This window comes from Drosophila subpulchrella, unplaced genomic scaffold (assembly GCF_014743375.2).
Source record: "Drosophila subpulchrella strain 33 F10 #4 breed RU33 unplaced genomic scaffold, RU_Dsub_v1.1 Primary Assembly Seq354, whole genome shotgun sequence".
NCBI lineage: Eukaryota > Metazoa > Arthropoda > Insecta > Diptera > Drosophilidae > Drosophila > Drosophila subpulchrella.
This window is the reverse complement of record NW_023665577.1, coordinates 8,134,966-8,156,474: the sequence shown is the minus strand read 5'-3', so window position 1 is coordinate 8,156,474 and position 21,509 is coordinate 8,134,966. Positions and strand designations below refer to the sequence as shown.

The following is a 21,509-nucleotide window of genomic DNA, read 5'->3' as shown; positions in this document are numbered from 1 at the left end:
AACCCACCACGGCCAGCGCAACTCACCTCGGCGCAGCAGTACGGCCATCCTGCTCGCACCCTCGCGGCTTCTGGCTGCGATTGCCATTTTGCAGAGGGGCTCTCGCTCGCACGCACGCGATCGCCGGCAGAAACGCTCGCGAGGCGACGAGCAGCGCGTTCGAATTCCAGGAGCATTTCAGTCCTGCTGCGCATCTTGAAACGTCAAGTCTTGGCATTCGGCTAGCGTCAAGTCTTGCTGCGATTCGAACGCCCCAGAAACGCAACGCGCGCGAGTGCATTACATAAATATCTCAATCTGAATACGAATCGAATAGAGTGTCGAGGCAAACGAGCTCACAGTATACATACAGTTAAGTGACGTGTGACTCAGTGCGGTGATGGGCTCGCCGGCCTAAAAGTGCAACAGAAAACTTACAGATACAAAAGCTAACAGCTAAGCCAGATACAAACAGACCGAAAACTCTCTATAGCCATGATGATGAACGCCTTCATCGAGCCGGCCCAGCACCACCTGGCCAGCTATGGGCTGCGAATGTCGCCCAACACCACCGCCAGCAACAGCAACAGCAACCCGCAGCAGCAACAGCAGCAGCAGCAGCAGCAGCTCGAGATGAGCCAGCAGCAGCAGCAGCAGCAACAGCAGCAGCAACAGCAGCAGCAGCAGCAGCTGCAGGACCAGGACTCGGCGGCGGCCACGGCGGCAGCGTACCAGAACTCCGGGTACGGGCACTTCAACGGCTACGCCTCCAGGGACTTCCTGCTGGGCAGGCGGGAGGCCGACTACGGGGTCGCCGGCTCCGCCGGACAGGCCTCCACGGCGGCGGACTCCATGCTCTTCTCCGGCTTCCCGGCCCAGGCCGCCGAGCTGGGCTCCGGGTTCGGACAGCACCCCTTCCACAGCCACCACCACCACCACCACCAGATGCGGATGGACGCCTACGCCGCCGGGCACCCGTACAACCACCACGGCAACTTCCCGGCGGCGGCCGTGCACCACCCGGTGGTGCACCACCCGTCCCACCACGCCATGTCCGCCATGCATCCGGCCGGGGCAGGCGCCTTTCTGCGCTACATGCGCCACCAGCCGGCCTCGTCCGCCTCCAGCGTCAAGCAGGAGATGCAGTGCCTCTGGATCGACCCCGACCAGCCGGGCCTGGTGCCACCCGGCGGCAGGAAGACCTGCAACAAGGTCTTCCACTCGATGCACGAGATCGTGACCCACCTGACCGTGGAGCACGTGGGCGGCCCGGAGTGCACCACGCACGCCTGCTTCTGGGTGGGCTGCTCCCGCAACGGCCGGCCCTTCAAGGCCAAGTACAAGCTGGTCAACCACATCCGCGTCCACACCGGCGAGAAGCCCTTCGCCTGCCCGCATCCCGGCTGCGGCAAGGTCTTCGCCCGGAGCGAGAACCTCAAGATCCACAAGCGCACGCATACGGGTAAGTACGGCGGTTCGGCCCCGCTCCCCACTGATACCAAAGGGGGTACGAAACGAGTCTGGGTATTCGATGTACTCTGCACTATTTTGGAGTGTTTGTGGAGTTTAATCAAATCAATGCTTTTTCCGAACTCTAAATGGTCACTCCAGATTTAGTGGGCTAACAACAGACCAAGTTACTTTCCTAAAACCTCTCTAACTTAAAGTCTCTATTAGTGAAAGCGATTTAAAGTCCCAATTTTCATGGGGGTAGTCAATAAATAAAAGTTGGAGTCAATAACATTTTTAAAAGCTCCACAATTACATAACAAATAGATCTTAAACGTTATTGGATAGTATTGAAGTATATATTTTTTTTATTTCTCACGCATAGACGTTGTTTGGCAAATACTTTTGCCATGACAGAAGTCTTAATAATAAATATTGTGAAATGTTAGATAAGTTAAAACAACTTAAGCTCAGAAGAATTTTTTATATATCGTAGTAAATCCCTAAACTAGAATATTTTTGAGTTCGTAATCAAAAGATAGCTTTAATAAATAATTGAAATACGTAACTGCTTATCGTATAACTTTGTACACAAATAACTGATCATATAGTTCATTTACTTCTGAAGAACCTTGCAATTTTACTTATCTTGCCTTTTGCAACTAGCATTTTAAAAAATCATGTCTTGGATCTGAAATCCTAGATATTTCCATGGCCAAACATCAGTTCACCTTGCCGGGGTTTAACCCTTGCCCTCAACTGGGCAAATCCCGGACATTGTCGAGTGGGCGTGTTGCCGTCGGCAAAAGTCGGTGCAACGCCCACTACCTGGCTTAACCCGCCACTGGCCACTCGGGCCCTCTTTTACGACACCTGTAAAACCTGCGTCTTAAGCCCTTCCCTAGCCCTGAAAATCCTCCTCAAAGTTGTTGTCCTCACAGCGAAGATTATTCCTGAGACTTTGGGTTGACTTCGACTTTTGCGCTCAGTATTTCCATAAGCCTGTGAACATCTCTTGACTTTATCTTTCGGATTGCTAATACTTGAGCTGCGGTTTAAAAATGCTGCTAGCTGATGTTTCATTATTTTTCAAGAATTATTAAAATTATTTGATTGTTATGATAAAATCGATATATTAACGTTATTACTTTTTCCATTTCTGACTTAATTAATCTGCTGCCTTTTATACCCTCTATTAATCATGCCAAAATGCAGCATTTCTTTTTCCATTGTCTTTTGAGAATAAATCAAAGTCAAAGCTCAGCTTAACATCAACACTTCTGTCAAAAATTAATCAGAAATAAATGTCTGCATTTCGGTATTGCTTTTGTCTGAGATTTAAAACTACAATTTATGTGGAATGGTCGTGATCTATGAGAAGCTGAACTTTAGAGCCCGAAAGCGAGCTTAACGCAAATTAATGACTTTGATTCCAGTGGCTGTTGAACTTGTTCCATTGAAATTTATGGCTGAGCATGTAGGGCTCATTAGAAGCGGCGAAACACAGCCATTAAAATCAATTAACCAGAGGGAAGCCAGGGAAAACAGGCATAAAATGCGAAAACACAGAACAAAGTTGCCAGCCAGCGGCACAGAATTCAGCATAATTGTTTTAAAATTGCACCACTCGATTTAAAAACCTTCTAGCGAAGAACAATGAGTGGAGGCGTAATGGAAATTCTATGGTCCCGGGCTCCCAACATTGTCCTCGCTTGGTAGTGTCCTTCGTTTATTAAATCGCGAATTGGAGTGGAGCAGCAGCAGCACAACAATATTCTGGAATATCCAGAAAATGGTTTTTTATAATGGCCGGCATTTTTTACCCATTTTTTGGTTTAATTTTGCGCATTTCTGTTGCCTCTTTATTGCCGCTGTTTTGTGCGTGGGCCGTAACAAGTTTTTCTGGGGATTATTTGGCTTTGTCTTTATAAATTGAATTAAAATATGACGTCGGGCGCTTCGTAATAGACACATTTTATAGTTACCGCCGCTAGAGTCGGAATAAAACGCTCTCACAGATTCATAAATCACAAAATTAGCTGCACAAAAAAGCTATTTCTGTAAACCTTTTCGGACAAACAGTGTTTTCTTTTGCACACTCATCGAAAGGTAATTAAAATGTTTCGATTTGATTTTCGAGACGCCGCCATATTGTATTCGGTTTTGGAACAATCATGTGGCATTATAATGATCTCGGGCGCATTGTGAGCTGGTTACTGTGTGTTCGATATGATGATATTTTTGACTAATTTCATAGTTCCTTTTTCTCCGAGATGCCGTGATGCAGCAGAAAGTGCGTTTTGGGGCCCCTGATTTGTGTGAGCCCATGATTGGTTGGCCTGGGCTACAAATTGCCGGAGATAGCCAACATATTGACTGGCTTTCAAGTGGCCGCGCACAACTTCATTAGGCATCGGGATCGGGGCCTTTAACCTTTAACTTTCCGTGGGACTCGGGCACTCGAAGTACGTAGCCCCATCCCCTGCGTCCTCTTCCCTCGCTGCATAAATCAAAAATTCAATCAGCATCGTTGGCTGGGTTAAATGTCCCTTGGCGCTGGTGTTTGTTTTTATTGCATTGACACCACACCAATGGCAACGGCAACGAAAACAAACACACACATGTGTTGACACGTGTCAAAACTTCCGTTTGTAATCGCTCGGAAATGCTTCTTTGGCACTCCGTGCTTGGCCCTCTCGAAAAAGCCATCGAAACCCCGAAATTGGGGTAACAGTAACACTCGGCGGATTACTGGATGGATGCTTCGCACACATTCCGCTCCTCTAGCCTTATTTTATTTGCGTTTGCGAATGTTTCTGTGGCCGTTTCAGCTCCGTTCTGGTTACTCGCCATGCTACATTAAGCTCTTGATTTAGATTATGCAAAGGTTATTTATGATCTGGTTTCCACTCCTCGCCGATTGGGAGTGGGTCGAAATTTGATAAGTGGGTGGGTAAAACGGAGCCGGGCAGTCAAGTATGTGTTTATGGATCCAGGCGATATAGATCTGTCCTAAGTGGTGCCATTAAAACAGCGATAACTGATCGGAGGGGTCAATATACCACGGCAAACAATGAGCTTTGAGATTTCAGTGTGGGGTGGGAATGTGGAATACCGAAATTTAGCCAGTAGGTTACGAAATAGCTGCACAGTTGAATGAAAATAACTTTAAGTCTGTAATCTTAAGGGTGAAGAAATGAAAAATTGAAATGAACCGTGGCACTCTTCTTTAAAAACCACTACAATATATTTATTTTCACCTAGTTTTAACTTTGTAATGCTATCACTATCAAGATTGATTTCTAAAACCTGAGCCCATAAATCCACTCCTCCATTTTCGTTTCACTCCCAACGTTCCCGCCAGTGGAGTCGTTGTGTTAACTTTTGCACTTGTCACCACGGTCACCGTCTGCAATTTTGTCCAGCCTCCTGTCCATCCCATGCCACTGCCCCTCCCACTTTCCCACCTTACCGCCCTCCCGCCTCCAGACTCCACCCCTCGGCTCCACAAAAAACCCAACGAACAATCAAGGTTTGTCTGCTCTGCGGCTGTTGTTTTTTGTTGTTCGGGGCTCAGTTGACCTGCCTGCGAGTCTGTGAGCCTGGGTGTCTGGATAGATGGCGTTTATCACGCTGTGCGGTTTGCACACATAGCCATCTTTTTACACGACTCTTTTCCACTCCGCTCCTCTCGGCCGGACCACAAACAACTTTATTCATTAACACCTACAACGGGCCACAGGATCCGACTGCCGCAAGAGCATTCAACAACTTTGTGGTTAGTTTTTATTCGCACTCCCCCGATCCGCTCTCTTCAAGCTCATTAAGCTGCTGCCAGCCCCCTGCTCAACCAACCCACCCACCTCTGGCTTTCCACCGATTTCCCATCGCCCAAGTGCAACCACTCGCTTTTCCGAGCGCCTTGTTGTTGTGCAATTATGCTGGGGGCAAAGTTTAGCATTCAACATTGTCCTGGTGGCTGCGACCCTTGTTTGATTAGCCCCCTTCCAGCCGGGATCCCCTCTTAACTCCGACTCGACTCGATTTAATTGAGTGCAAGTGTTTTTTTAATGAGTCTTTTATGGACTTGCTCGGTCCTTGGACGATGAAGTGAATTATGCAATTGTTTACGCTTTTATAATGCTTCAACGGGGCCAACTGGAGTGGGAATGCCTTGTAAATTGGTTGGTAGAATATTTTACAGGCTTGCAAAGTACCTAACACTTAATATGCATTTTTAAAATAAGAAATAACAGGTTTTTTGGAAAATTAAAAAACAGACTACCAAATAATTCGCACTGCACAAGCTCGGCGCCAATGGAACAATTTTTCAAAACACAAAATTCAGCCAAGCCAAAGCACTGGCAAATGTCAATGATTGATGACTTTATTGCGGGTTCAACGGTTTTCACAAAAATACACACCAAACAGTCTCAGATGCGGATACAGATACAGATACATCGGAGCGGGAGACGAAATCACTTTTTATTTTGCGGATAAACTGTGTGTTTTGGCTTCTCGGAATTTGACTGTTGGCAGAACAATGGCCAGAAGACGAGGAAGAGCCAGCGGGGGAGGCGGCGGAGGAAACCTGCGATATGCTGAGCTGATTACCTCAGCTTCACTACCTGGTCGGGGTTCGCATCCAGCCAGGATCTCCTGCCTCCTCCCTCCCGCTGTCGAAGGAACTGACGACCGAAAATCAATTAGACACGCTCTCTAGGAGCGATTCTCGGTCCGCTCACCTAATGACAAATGCATTTAGAGGCCAGAACAGCCAGCGAGGAAATTCGTCATTTAATTAGCAGTAACCCCTCCGAGGGCCGAAATATCCACGTCCCTGTCACAAGGACACCATGTTTGCATTCGTTTCGCTCAATTTAAAGTGTCAAATACCAAACATGACACACGATCGCAATCTGCTAAAAACTTTGACAAGCTGAAAAGTTGGCCCTCTCTTTTTGGAGATTTATGTGCCACAAGTAAAAAGTGTATAAATTTCTGCTGTGGTCCAAGCCTTTGACAGCTGAATGTAAGCAAAGTTAGAAAATTTATCGACTGAACAGGGCGACAGAAACTAGAGTTGAACTTTCTTTGTGCCAAGAATATTTATGGGTATTTTTAGAATCTTTAAAATAATTACCGGCATTTTTCAGTTTATAGGAATAACTTGCAGTATGTAAAGTTCCATTTCAACGATAGGGACAGTGTTTCCATGGTGCCGTTACCATTTTATGGTAAAATAATCACTTAACAAAGCATTCACCGTGCTCAGTACTTGTGAGACCAACGTCCTAGGCCCACCCGGTTTTTCCTTGGCAGCACCCATTACAATCGGGCATATGCACCCATTCTAATTAGTGACAACCCCCGATTTCGAACCCCCTGGCAGCACTCCTAACAAGTTACTAACAATGCTGCCGATCCACATCCACCCGTTCCGCTCGCGAGCAGAGGGGTTGCTTTGCATCCTCACTATTTTCCATGCGTTTTCCCGAATGTCAAAACAGTTTTATATGCGTGCGTATATGTATGTATCTACCTTAACCCCTGGCTGCACCCGAGTAGGAATTATAATTTCATTTACCAAAAAGCGAGAGACGTAAAAAACGCGCGCTGTTAGCGCGGCAGGGGTTTGTCCCCGTCCTCCCAACCCTTTGGCACTGTCATTGTTTTGGTCTTCCATTCGAATCTATTAGTTAAGTAGCCATTTTGTTGGGCTGTTGCATAATATTCGAATGAGAGTGCTAACCCTCGGATGTTCCATTCCACGGCTGGTCGGACGTAAGCTGCTTACCCCGGCTAGTTAATAAATGAGGCTTACTTTTGATAAATTTCCCTCTGCCCTCGGTTCTCCTTCATTTTTGGCGAGTTTTCGGTCCAGTTCCTAAGCCTCGCCACGCCCACTTTGTCATTAGAAGTCGCGCGCAAATTAATTAAATTCCTCACCCGAAAGGAGCCAAAAGTAGCCACGTACCAGACTCCATTCGCATTCCAGCGGATCCCGGACGAGAGGGCCAAGATCGCAGATAGAGACAGACCGCGAGCTGGAATAAAATAAGAATAAGAATACAATTTCAGCGCATAAAGAACTGATCAGCAGCAGACAAACCATAAAATTAAACTGTCATCTTGCATATTTTTTATATCTGCACACGTTTGGGTTGGGGCACAGGTAGAGGATGGAGCTCGGAGGTCGAACTGGAACTGGAACTGAGATCGGGGATCTGGGTCCTGGGTTTCTGTTTCTGTTTCTGCTTTTCGAGAATTATGGAAAAGTAAGGCCTGACTAATCCTCTAAATCGCGCCAAGGGCCCCTCGCGCATTGCCCCACTTGTATAAATTAGCTGATGGGAAAAATGAAATCATTATTCATATGGGCAAGAATGTTAAACAGCCAAAAAGAAGAGAGACTGGGACCGAGACAGCCGGGCAGCGAAACCAGACATTTTTTATAAGCCGGGGAATGCTCTTGCCAAAACAGAGATGACTAGAGAACGCTTGGAATGCTATTTTTATTCTGAATGAATATTCCCCGAAAATAAATCAAAGATTTGCGAAGGCTAACCCAATTAAAGAGTTGTGGAACAGGAAAATATTATAGCAAAATCACAAAATAAACAGAAATCCCAGTGACCAACATATGTACTCTTCGAGAACAGAGTATGACACCCGAATATAATTCCCAATGTTCCCGCGAGAAAAAAACAATGAAGCAAAAAATTGCGATCTCTGAATAAACTGCTATAAGCGTGCTTGTCAAATCAGCTTAGGTCCAGATATATGCATACTTGTGGCTTTCTGCCTGGGACATTTTCGGATCGTTTGTCGCTTTCGATCAGCCGAATTTGTAACACACGAACGCCTCCAAGTTGTCTGAGGCACAAAATGTGATTGTTTAACCCAAAAAGCCGCGGCCAGAGCAACAACCTCGACGGGCACGCAATTTGTTGTAAAAACATTGTCAATTGCAATTAGAGGCAGAACTAGCGCAGAGTTTGTGTGACAATCTCCTGTCAAACAGCCGAGTTTTGGGCTAAAATTACAGCCGCCAACGCGGAAAACGAATATGGAATGGAATAATGGATCCGCAGACTCTATGACGCATTGCCGACGGCTACTGTGAAACGCGTACTGCGGTCTACTTTGCCAATCCCCGGGCTCTCGGTTTTGCGTTCCCAGTTCTCAGCATGATCGAATTTCCTCACAGGACCCAGCCGAGTGTAAGCCACTGCGATGTGATACTTTCCCCTCGATTTTCGACATTCAGATCAATTTGCTAAGCCCCCGAAATTTGGCTGTGTTTTGTTACTCGAGTGTTGCGAACATAAATGCAATTTAGTTGATGTTTTGATGTGTTCATTAGGCAGTATCGTTAGGATATACAAGGTGTTGAGGTGCGAAGGGAATTGAATGAGGTGTGAAAAAAAGACCTATTCAAAATTAAAGATTGGAGGAGGATTTCGAATTTCACATTACCTGAAACAGATTTACTACTTTCTAATGGGTCTTAAGTGTTAGAGCATGCACTCCCACATCTACCGAAACCATCTACTAACCTAATTCCAATCGCTGTACCCAAATATCTGTCGCCTGACGTCATTGATTGGCTTTATCTCAAATCGAATCTTGTTAGAACAGACAACTTTAAACTTGAACAAGCCATTTGAGATAAGGAATCCATCCGAAACCGATCCGAGACCCCGAGTCGGAAGGTTCAGCCTCCTTCAGTTGCCGGAGATGTCACATCGCATAACCAAGCGATGACAATCTTGATGACATTTTAATTTCTGACAAACAGCCGAAGAGATTTTCTACTTGACGGAACTCGAAAAAATAAACAAACAGAAGGGATACCCAAGAGGGCGAGGGAAGGGTGAGTGGGCTGAGAAGATTAAGATCTTAAAGAGCGCTAAAGAGCAAAAAATCAGGCCGGGGAGATACCAAACAGATATAGACACCGATCCGTGACCGAGTCGGGACAAAGCAACACCTCTCCTCTTTGAGAGTGTCGGCCAGGCCGCCCTTTGTTGTGGATTTTGGCATTCCACTCCTGCCTCAGTAACAGCATTTCCTCCGCTTTCTTTTCGCAAACATTTCCACCGCGTAAGCAGTTCATTCATAAGGCGGTTGGAACATCAGCTGCTTCTTGGGCTAATCCCGGCCGATACTTCTTTGTCAACTGGGCCGACTTCAGTTACCATTTCTCCCCCGGCTGTGTGCCCTTGTTTGTAAGCATTTTGGGTTCAGACAATGGGCTTAGTGCTACTTTTACTTATTGTCTACGCTGCGTTTGTCATTCGAGTGCACTTTGAGCCGTGGTATTTGCAGAGCCTACTTGAAAGTGGCGTACATACTCGTGCTTTTGTAGAAAGGCCAAACTAGTCATTGGAGCTTACAAATTATATTTCCATATTTGCAATCGTTTTAATGTTACTAACCCTTATAATGTTGTAAGCTGTTCAATCTGAATATAAATCCTCATAAACGTTTACGTAATATACTACCCATTTCACACGAATTTCCCAAACCTTAAACATGTACTTGCATGAAGCTCCGTTCCATTCCGCACATTCCTAACCTAGCTTTTTCATAACCCTTTGCGTTCACCGAATATGAGTTCGCCAAAAACCTTTTTCTCACATAACCGACCACAGAACACACACCCTGCTTTGTATATGTGTGTATATAAATTCAGTCCGCAGATAGACAACTAGCAGAGCTATTAGTAAAACAATGACAGCAACAGCCTTGCTGAACACGAGTACAAGACCAAACATGGCCAGTTCGTCTGGCTGTGACTGCGTCTCTGACTTTGGTTTCTCCTTCTGCTGGCTCGGCTTTTTTTGGACCCCGACCATTGGAACAAATTTTCGACAAGTTTGCCATGCAACTAACGCCTCTAACACACACATTCGAGGTGTGTGTGCGCACAGAGATATATGCAAATGCCCGTTTCCGAGCATGTATTCCTACTTACATGAGAGTGCGGCTTGCATTTAATGCATTCAAATTGCATTTTCGACTGGAGCAGCCAGAAAAACTTTTCCAGACTTGGCTGACTAAGAACAAGAAAGGAAGTTAGCTTCGGCAAACCGAAGCTTATATACCCTTGCAGCTATAATTATTAAATTTAAAAACACAAAAAATGATATTCCCAATAGTATAAGATAATATGTCAAAAAACACCGAAGCTATAATTTGTTTCATATTATTTTCCTACCAATTTTCCGATCGTTCCTATGGCAGCTATATGATATAGTCGTCCGATTTTGATAAAATTAAATTCGAAATTCAGAACTAATTAAAAAATGTTATTTCCAAGCGTAGGAGGTTATATGTTAAAAAACACCGAAGCTATAATTTGTTTCATATTATTTTCCTACCAATTTTGCGATCGTTCCTATGGCATCTATATGACATAGTCGTCCGATTTTGATAAAATTTAATTCGAAATTCAGAACTAATTAAAAAATGTTATTTCCAAGCGTTGGAGGTTATATGTTGAAAAACACCGAAGCTAAAATTTTTTTCATATTATTTTTCCACAAATTTTCCGATCGTTCCTATGGCAGCTATATGATATAGTCGTCCGATTTCGATAAAATTTAATTCAAAATTCAAAATTATTTAAAAATTGTTATTTCCAAGCTTAGGAGTTTATATGCTAAAAAACACCAAAGATATAATTTTTTTTCATTTTTTTGTCCGATTATTCCTATGGGAGCTATAAGATATAGTTGTCCGATCCGGCTGGTTCCGACTTATATACTACCTGCAAAAGATATAAGACTTTTGGGAAAGTTTCAGCCCGATAGCTTTAAAACTGAGAGACTAGTTTGCGTAGAAACGGACGGACAGACGGACAGACGGACAGACGGACAGACGGACAGACGGACAGACGGACAGACGGACAGACGGACATGGCTAGATCGACTCGTCTAGTCATGCTGATCAAGAATATATATACTTTATGGGGTCGGAAACGTCTCCTTCACTGCGTTGCAAACTTCTGACTGAAATCAATATACCCTCTGCAAGGGTATAAAAAGACACACGGATGTGTGTGCGCCCGGCATCTGTGGCTGGCAACCTTGTGTAATAACAAAAATTTGTTCACAAAACACAATTTTCGAGTCGAGCATTAAACATAAAATTTTATGTTGGGGAGGGAAAAGTTTTCGGAGTTGTTAATTCATTGAGAAATTTATAAGCCTGGTGTACGAAAACCTCAAGATGTATAAAGGTCTCGTTCGCATTGAAGTTGATGTAAATGCATTTCCAGTGTTCAAATGATGACTTACGTTTGCAAGTTAAGTCTCTGTCGCATTTCCTTACACCCCCAGTTAAGACTTCCTTCCACTTTCTCTATCTTCCCAATGTAATTTCCCCTCATTTCCTCATTACGCACAGCCGCCAACGAAGTGTAAAATTCGGTGTGTATTTGTTTTGAAACATTTTCCCAAAAGTATCTGGCGATGTGACTACAATAAACCGCAGGAAAACCCAGAGGCTGAGAATCTGGCCACTGACCCTAGTGTCAATTATTAACGTATCACTTGACAGCAAATGGTAAAGCTGCAAACAAATAGCGAAAATTATGTAAGGACCGAGGCTGCTTAGCCGGGGAAACGGGGATGGGATGGGGTCAGCATAATCTTCGGGCTCGTCGGGCACAGGGAGGGATGTAGAAATCATAAATCATCAACGAATTCACTCAACGATGGTTTTTGTCAAACAAACAAACAATGGACCGACTGTGTGGCAGACCCAGAGGTAACTTCTCCGCCCGAGGGGTGCACATCCACATCCACATCCACATCCACATCCTCTTCCTCGACGACGATGATGATAATGATTATACTCTCCCCGATGATGAGCCCGAGGATTTTGCATTTGGCCGTTGACAAGCGGCATTCATTGCACTTAAATTATGATTTTATTATTATTATTATGGAATGGAGCGGAATTGTTGGCCATTAATTTGGTCATCAAATGCAGGCAACTGTTATAAATATTCAAAGTAAGCGGCGTGTGGGAAAATGTGCCTAGATAGGGCGAAAGGGAAATGAGGATGGACAGGACGATTGTTAGGGAATGGATGGATTTTCGATCTCAGGTTTTTGGATTGAAATTGCAAACTGAAGATCACGCGCTACACTCGAGCCTCACCTGCTCATCGAAGACATCGAAGATCCCAACAATATTCCCATATTCAATAGTCTTCAAGCCCCCTAACTACCCCTAGCAAAAAGTGAGCTATTCGCCAGCAGAGCAAAAAGGGGGAGCGAAGAAAAATTGCCCATTGAAATGTAAACCGCCAGGAAATCGGGGTTTGGCTTTTTCCGGATTTAACCGTATAGGAACAAAGGAGCATTGCGGAGGAAGGAGAAGCGACAGCAGCGGAAAAAATGGATAGCAAACAAACAAACAGATACAGATACAGATACACAATGAGCTCAGGATTCTCAAATCCGAGGAGTGTCAACAACCCAGACGGAGGGGCAGGAGGGAGGGGGTCGGAGATAGTAGAGCGGCAGGCAAAAGTAGCAGTTTTGTTATTGTATTGTTAGATAATAATAATCATATCGCATTGCATGCTGTTGACACATGAGCGATGATGATGCTCATCCCTGCCATCATTATATAAAAAGAGCGAGGGGATGGCACCAGGACCCGTCCTTTGTTCCCTTCGAGGGCGAGTGCTGAGAGGTCCTTAAGCAGGCAATAAATATTTACCAGGGCAATTATTTAGCAGCAATTAAAGCGGAGAAGCGCGATAGCAGAACTCTGGTATCCCTCTGTTTAGCGCTCTGCTGGCCCATTCCGCCGGTTTTTGCGCTTTTTAATTAATTCCACTTCGAAATGCCTTTAATAAGCAACTGTCACTCTGACGGCAGAAAAAATGTTTTATCTGTGCTGTGTGTATTTTTAATTTCATCTGTTGTTTGTTGCTGAAAATTAAAAACCTGATTCACTCCAATTAATCAGCGACTGTCAATGATGCTTAATTTGCATCGCCTGGTTAGCAGCGATCACGTCCAGAGGCAGGGTATTATGTGTACATATGAAGAGTGCGGGGGCGGGACGAGTTCAGATCTCCTGTTGCTTCCTCATGACAGCCTGGGTATTTCTGGATTGCATGGTACTTAAATATAAAGAAGTTTTAAGTTAGGCAACAAATTCGGTTAAACCATCCAGACAATGTAAATAAAAAATACCATTTAAGCATACAGCCAATAAAACTTGTTTTTTATATATATATTTCGCAATTGCTTAAGCCACAATCATAATTAAATTGTTATATTCAATTCTCATAGCAATATTCCTCAAGTTATAAACCTTACACATCCTAACTTTACAAACTCCTCTTTCCGACCCAAAACGAAAAGCATATTGTTGTCTTTAGCATCCCAACATATTTAATAATATACAAGCACATATTCCAGCCTAAAAGAAAACACTTTGGCAAAACTCATTTCTTTTTCCTTTTGGGCTCGACTACGCCCAGAAACATCAGAAGCCCCCTTCCCACGACGGAAAAGAAACAACGCCCCATAATAGCCACAACAAAAACAATTTCAGACGGGAAAATGGTGGGGGCTGGAAAAGCAGGGGGAAAGTTGGGGAGGGGGAGGAAAGGCCGTCGGCTCGGCACTCGTCTGCAAATGACAGCAAGCTTTGCAGCAGTTACATAAAAGCCAAAACATGTGCCATATATACCAACAAACAATGCCGTGGGTACATATATTTAATATATATGTGGCCATGTACAACTTTCTTGGCTTAACCCACGCACACACACACACACACACACACACACACACACACACACACAGTCGCAGAGAGGAGATTACAGAGCAACCCCAAAAATATAAGAACCACCCCAAAAAAACAAACAACTCTGCAGCTGTACACAAAACGCCATGACAGGCAGTCTGTGCCGATTCCAATCGTTCCGCCCGCGAGGAGCGATTTTTTTTTAGGAAATTAACCATTTTGGGGCTTTCCGCCGAAAAGGAGGGAGGAACAGAAGCTCCCGCTAAATATGCAAATCACAAAACAGCCGGCCTATTTCGCAGCGACGCCTGTATTATGTACCCAGCGACTTTGCCATTGGATTTACTTTATTGAAATATTTAAATAAGTTTGTCGATTCGCACAGCCTAAATGGGATTTGCCGGCGAAGGGGGGGGGGGGGGGGCAGTTCCCCGAGGGGGCCCACTGTACTTATGGCGCCTTGCCAGGACGAAAAGGGTGCGCCGAGGATGTCTTTCATGTCGCCCCGTCGGAAGGGGAAGTCGAGAAACGTCGTCTGAAATTGACATTTTATAAATGGGCGACGGTATTTCGGTTATTTTCCCCCTGGACCCATCGGACCCGAAACTTAAAGCAATAAAACATATTTAAATTCCAGTTTTAATGCCCGCCAGTTCGGCGTGGAATGTGAAAATTATGCGTATCCTGCACTGCACTTAGCCGGGACCCGAACCCTTTAATGTCCTTGGCCGCAGCGCGTGCCGCATTCTGCGTCTCCCCCGCTGAGCTTAGACCGCAGCGCTCCAGGAGATGGATATGTGGATATCTGGATATGTGGATGTGTTCTCCGTGTACCGTGCTCCGAGTTCGGGGGACATGGGATATGGCCTCAGTCAGGCACCGATGTGCCGCTGGGTTCCCCGAAAATAAGGTGATAGGACTGATAGCACATAGCAGCCCAGCCGGTTGGCGGAACCAAGTCAGCTGCCTGTCCTATTTATGACTAATTAGTGTTTAAAGATAGCGATTCCCACAGTCACCTGATAACCGTGGAGTGATGATAAGGCTGGGCCAAAGCGTAACGATATGTTAGGGTAAGACACAGCGATCTTTACAAAGAAGAGAATGTTTAAAGATATTGTAGTTTCTTATTGAGTTTTACAATTGTCTCTCTAGTACTACATGTAAACAAATAATATCACCCTAACGACTTATCTGGCGCCTCGTTCCATTTGAACTCCATCAAAAAGCGCGCACAAGTTGGGAATTCGAAGCATGTCGAACTGCATTCGCCTCGCTTGTTCTGTTTTTGGGACCCTTGGGGCCTGTCACAATAATTGAGTTCCGTCGCGCTCCGATGGCACTTCTTGTAATGCTTATTTATGAGTTTTAAATTTTGACAAATTAATAGAAACCACAATAACAATCACAATGCGACACGCCATTCAAATCGAACAGCATTTGTCTGATTTCTGTTTATTTATACATATCTCCCAAAGCTCTCTGACTTATTACAGGTCTCAAAATAAAAACTTTATTCAAATGCGGATAATAAAGCACATAAATTAGTATTAAATTACATAAAAGACGAAAAGAGCTGAGACTTGTTGAGCTGGCTGCGCAGTCACCGCTGGACGTCTTTTATAAGGCGGGCCACAAAGCCCTACCCCGAAACCCCACCTGCATGGCCCAGCTGCGCCACTTTTCCTTAACCCTCTACTCGCCCTCGCCTCCCCGATGCGATTGTCATTGTCCGCATTAAGCTCGAGGTGTGAAAATGTTCGATTATTGTCATCGTCAACGGCCCGCGTGGGTTTCTTTCGGGGAAATGGGGGCCGAGGGGATCTGAGCCGCTTAGCTTCAATTGTCATAAAACTTGTGGTGCATGTAATGGCCGCTTATCTGCGACATAAATGCCATATGCTAAATGGCCTTAGCCGGAGATACTTCTGTACATATCTCACTGGGCTTGTTTATGGCCTTTAACAGGCGGGTAATATGGCAAGTGATTGAAATTGATGGGGCAAGCAAACAATTATCCAGTCATACCTGAAGATAGATATTTAAATTTTAAGTTTTCCCTCGCTTCGTTGATTTCTCTGAAATCGTTGCCAAATTGCGGGTTAGCCCTCGGCTCCATATTATTTATGGCTAATCCTGACTTTATCGCTGTGCCTCGCTGTCAAGATTTCCGATTCCACACCGCCATCAAAATATAATTTTCTAATAAGCTATAAAATATCACTTCGGGCTAATCGAGAGAATGTTTTTCTTGTTTTTGATCGGAAAAGGTGTTACGCACACGAATCAAATAATAAACGTTAACCCTGTGACCTTTTTCCTTTACCCTGCCGCTTTTGTTCTTGTGCATCCTAAGAGACGCCCAGACGGACAGAGGGACAAGAACAAAAAGGACAATCGGCATCGGCACAGGTGAAATTCGTGGACGGGTCACAGGGTCGGGATCCCTCGAACAATGGGCCTCTTGATCCCGCATAATTTATATGATTTCTTTCCCCAGTTGTATGTCTTGTTGTTTTGTTATTGTTTTCCCTATAAATATGTTGGACACACGGGTTTTCCCACCTTTATTAAATTGTGTGCGCAGGACAGTTCATAAAAACTGTGAGCCCATAAATGGTCATCGTCTTTTCGTTGTTGCCCTTGCTGGTGCTATTATTTATTTTATGCGTGTCACATAAATAATGCTATTTATTGCTACACATAAGCAGCGTTATATGGTTTAAAAAGTGTATTCTGTGTCTATTGAAACTTATCGAAATGTTTCTTTTTTTCTGCCTACTTTCAGGCGAGAAGCCCTTCAAGTGCGAGCACGAGGGCTGCGATCGGCGGTTCGCCAACTCCTCGGATCGGAAGAAGCACTCCCACGTGCACACGTCGGATAAGCCCTACAACTGTCGGATCAACGGCTGTGATAAGTCCTACACGCACCCCTCCTCGCTGCGCAAGCACATGAAGGTAAGTTGAGCTTTGGTTATATACATTCCACAGGAGCAGACCTTATAGGTTCTAAAATCAAAGACATCAAAATAGATAAAGACTTGCTAGGGCTAATGATATGCTGGCTAAACTCAATGGTCGCTTTTCATTATATAAACTGTAGTATTTTGTTTGAAAATGAAAACATTTTGGGTATTCAATTGCGTTGCAAAAGTGTAAACTTTGTAAGATTGCCAGACGAGAATTGTGAACGCCCTCTATTTTAAAACATCGTTGCAGGAAATTGACGTACAAAAGAAAGATAACTTTTAAATTTTTGTATTGCTACAACATACATATAATCTAGGACTTTATTAACTTCGCTCTCAGAGCATCGCTTAGTTTCGACCTCCCTGGCTAGCTTTCTTGAGGGTTTTTTTCCATTGAAATTGTTCTTCCATGATTTTGTTTAATAGAAGAAAAATTTTTTTCTTTTGCATTTAAAATTCAAATTTGTTTCTTTCCTTTCACTGTCATTATCATGGATTTAAATCCAACTTTTCAGTATATTTGTAGTATTTTAGATAAAATTCCTACCCATTATTAACCCCCTCTTTCTACACAAGTACAACAGATTTGTATACATAGGCTGAGGTGTTGTAGGCCTTGAAAACTATTTTGTATGGAAATTGTTGTTGGAACTGCTTACACTTTTCAAACGTTTGCAACGCAATTGAATACCCTAAATGTTTTCATTTTCAATCATTATTTAGATAGAGTTTCCATAGATATATAGATCTTAGTGGAAGTACTTCCTTAAATGTAAAGCCAAGTAAAAACACATCCGTTTTGATTACGCTCTTTTTGTATTTATTAGAACCAAACCAAGCCGCTATCACCCATTTTAAAAATCCAAACTTCCATATTCAGAGCCAGGACCTTAGGGATACCATTTGATAATATAGTACTAACTCTCGACCCCTTCCTTATTTCTCACCCCAGGTGCACGGCAACGTGGATGAGAAGAGTCCATCCCACGGCTACGACAGCGAGGGCGAGGAGAGCTCCAGCTCGAGCATCATCACCGGCGGCGCTCAGACGCCGCCTTCGACCCGCTTGGACGGAAGTGCGGGCAGCAGCAGCGGGGTGAGCAGCCTGAGCGGGGGCAGCGGCATCAAGTCCTCCCCGCACTCGATCAAGTCGGAGCCCAATCCGATGCACAGCGTCCACCTGGGCGCCTCGAGCAGTGGCAGCAGCAGCACGGCCAGCAGCAGCGCCTCCCACTTGCTGCAGCAGCAACAGCAGCAGCAGCAGCAGCAACAGCAGCAGCACCAGCAGCAGCAGCAACAGCAGCAGCAGCTGGCCGCCCATCCCAGCGACTCGAAGTCCTCGCCCGCCCTCCAACTGATGGCCGCTTCCGCATCCGCCTACCTGCCGCCCCCCCTGGGACCCCCTCCCTCGCACCACCACCACCACCCCCATCACCACCAGGCGGCGGCTTCTCCGGGGGCAGCGGCCGCCTCTGCCTCGATGCTGCACCACAACCACCACCTTCTGTACCACCCGGCCGCCCAGCACCACCCACCCAGCGAATGGTACCACACGGCGGCGCCCAGCGGCTCGGCGGAGGCCATGAACCCCCTGAACCACTTCGGGCACCACCACCACCACCACCACCTGATGCATCCCGGGGCAGCCACGGCGTATTGAGAGTGGGAGAACTGGTGGCCCGAGGAGCCGCCACCGCCCCCCGCCCAGCCGGTGGCCACGCCCACCGCGGTCGCAGGGGGCGGGACAGGACCAGCGCAAGGAGCCCCGGAGGAGTCGACCTCCTCGCTGGACTGGATCTGCTGCCAGCGGCTGCAGAACCTGGCCCTTGTGGCGCAATGTGAAAACCAAATATTTCTGAAAGTTGAAGAAAACACTTTGAACTTTTTACCTGATAATTGAAAAATTGCTGTTGAAACGAAAGTCGAAAACCCACATTTTGATTCGTCTTTGAACACGACTATTATGTATTTTAAATATTAATATACAAAAAAAAGAAGATGTACGATCGATAAATTGCCTAATTTTTTGCTATTCAACTGTTATGTAAAATTAAACGTAGTTTTCTAGTTGCAGAACAAAAACAAACTAAAAATAATAAAACTCGAAGTAATCTTAATGTAAATGTATAAAATATGAGTTAATTATCGCATACATGTAAAAACCGCACTCGTAACTTTAACTTTAAACGAAAATTACTTAAGCATATTGACTACTTAGCTGTTAAGACTTAGCTAATTTTTTGTCGGAGCTGCTTTCATTCTCATTTTACTCCCTCCCACCCCAAGCTTTCTAGTACAAAAATTGCTAACTAATACACTGTAAAAAGAGTTCAACATCGAAGGGATTGGAAGCTACATCGCATATACGTATATACATTTTCGGCCTTAGATTTCTTCAAGCTTAAGTACGCAGAATAAATTTAAAGAGTTTTCAAAAATCCAACAACAAAAAACCCACAAAAACCATCAAGAAAATAAACAGAAAAAACAATAAACAAAAATGTTGAATTTATTTCGGAGCGATTGCGTTGATTTGGGTATGGAATAATGGAGCATTATTCCAAATTTCTTCAAATGATATACAAAATCATTTTCTCTTCCCAACAATTAAAATTATAAATATGTTTTCTAGTGAGAGTCATGGGATATTTTAAACCAAGAAGTTTAGAAAGTGAAATATGTTTGTTTCGCTTTACCACTAAAATATGCTCTTAAATCCAATCAAATAAAGCTATCAAATGCATTGTTGCATCAGTACTTTTTAAGACAAATTCGATTTCCTGGTCCGATTCGAACTCCATTTCAAAACCTTGGACTGATTTCCATCACAATCGACATGGTTCCCACACGCTCTCACTGACCGTTTCATTCCGCTCGTTCCGCTTCGATTGAAATGCAAATGGGATTCGCAAATTTCTGATCTGTTAATTAAACGCATTTTTTACGAACTCTCCCGCCGAGCGGGTATATATTTGGATAACCATTTTAATTGACGGAATTTTGTCATGAATATTTATTGCTAAACTTTGTTAATTTGTTTTGATTGGTTCGGCGGAGGCTGGCAAATAACAAATTTTATGTGTATGTTGGGCAGATCAAGTTTCCAGGGGCTAAAAGTCATCAAAGTGTCTTAATGGCCGACAGTTTGTGGGCTAAGCGATGTTCATTAACATTATCATAACAGAGGGTTGCTAAAATAAATTATAAACAGGCAGTGGGAAAGTGTCTAACGTGAAATTGTTTCTGGCGAAAAGAGTGTGATTTATTTCACAAATTTCTTTGCCGGGGACTTCGGCTGATTTCAGTTGATGAAAGGGCCGTCAAAGACCTGCCACGGTTATTTAGCGGCCGAGGGGCCGCAGAGAGTGTGGATAAAGAATAAAACGATTTATGTTTTTTTAATTAACCCAACAATTTGTTACGTGCCTCAAACGAACACGGAGGCACACACATCCACACACATCCACGGCCGGTGTCTAGGCTAGTCGAGGGTTCGGAGCCGTAACGAATTCATATTTTGATTTATTGAATAGAAATCGATTGGATTAATCGAAAGAAATTATATTGCAGCGGCTGGCTGTCGACAAAATTTGCTCTGCCTGTTGCGGCTTTCTACCGCCGACCCCGCCTGTCTTCGTAAACCCCAACGACTTACCTGTGTGGAATTGAAATTAAAGGATGAAATCAGCCAGAAAACTGTTGTGGCGTGCAATTAAATTTTTACCTGTATTCCACCGTCCGAAGTTGGCCATAAAACGAGTTTGACTTGCTTTGATTTCAGTTCGTTTACGGCCAGAATATGCGGGCCCCATATAAGCTTTTGATTGGTAGAAAGAGCTGAAGAAATGGCAGCCAGAGTTAATTGCCAATGTCAGGGGGTTCAATTGAAGCTAGGAGAGGGATTGGTACCAATTTTAAAGTAATTTAGTATGTATGGAAAACCAAATCCAATGGATACAACTGAGTATTACCTACACTCAGGGAAAAACACCGTGCTAAAAACAAGTACAAACAGCCTTGATTTAAGAAAAAGGGCATGCTTAACATTTAAGAACGTTCGTGCTCAAAAACTCTGCAAACTCTAATAATTCCCAACTGTTTATTCTAAAAGTACTCGGTATATAAGGCGCATAAATTAGACAGTGTTAATGCCCGTGAACGGCAAGTCGTAAGTAAACTTAAAATATTAATATTATTTATATATATCTCGTTTATTTCGTTTCAGTTTCCAATACTTATTAACTCATTTAACTAATTTTAATTTCATAATATTTATATATTGATTTGAGAATTATTCGTCCTTAAATCATGTCTGCAACATTTTTACTTTAT

General features: G+C 44.1%; 1 protein-coding gene across 1 annotated transcript; it reads left to right on the top strand.

The window, feature by feature from the left end:
* Positions 1-315: 315 nt before the first annotated feature.
* LOC119560075 (pair-rule protein odd-paired) lies at positions 316-19,636 on the top strand. Its single transcript, XM_037873381.1, has 3 exons — positions 316-1,441; positions 16,997-17,166; positions 18,130-19,636. The coding sequence occupies exons 1-3, from the start codon at positions 475-477 to the stop codon at positions 18,835-18,837; spliced, it is 1,845 nt and encodes a 614-aa protein (XP_037729309.1). The 5' UTR covers positions 316-474; the 3' UTR covers positions 18,838-19,636.
* The last annotated feature ends 1,873 nt before the right edge of the window (positions 19,637-21,509 follow it).

Coding starts and splice junctions, on each gene's coding strand:
- LOC119560075 (XM_037873381.1), top strand. CDS start 475: ATGATGATGAACGCCTTCATCGAGCCGGCCCAGCACCACCTGGCCAGC. Junction 1,442..16,996: donor CCACAAGCGCACGCATACGG/GTAAGTACGGCG, acceptor GCCTACTTTCAG/GCGAGAAGCCCTTCAAGTGC. Junction 17,167..18,129: donor CGCTGCGCAAGCACATGAAG/GTAAGTTGAGCT, acceptor TTCTCACCCCAG/GTGCACGGCAACGTGGATGA.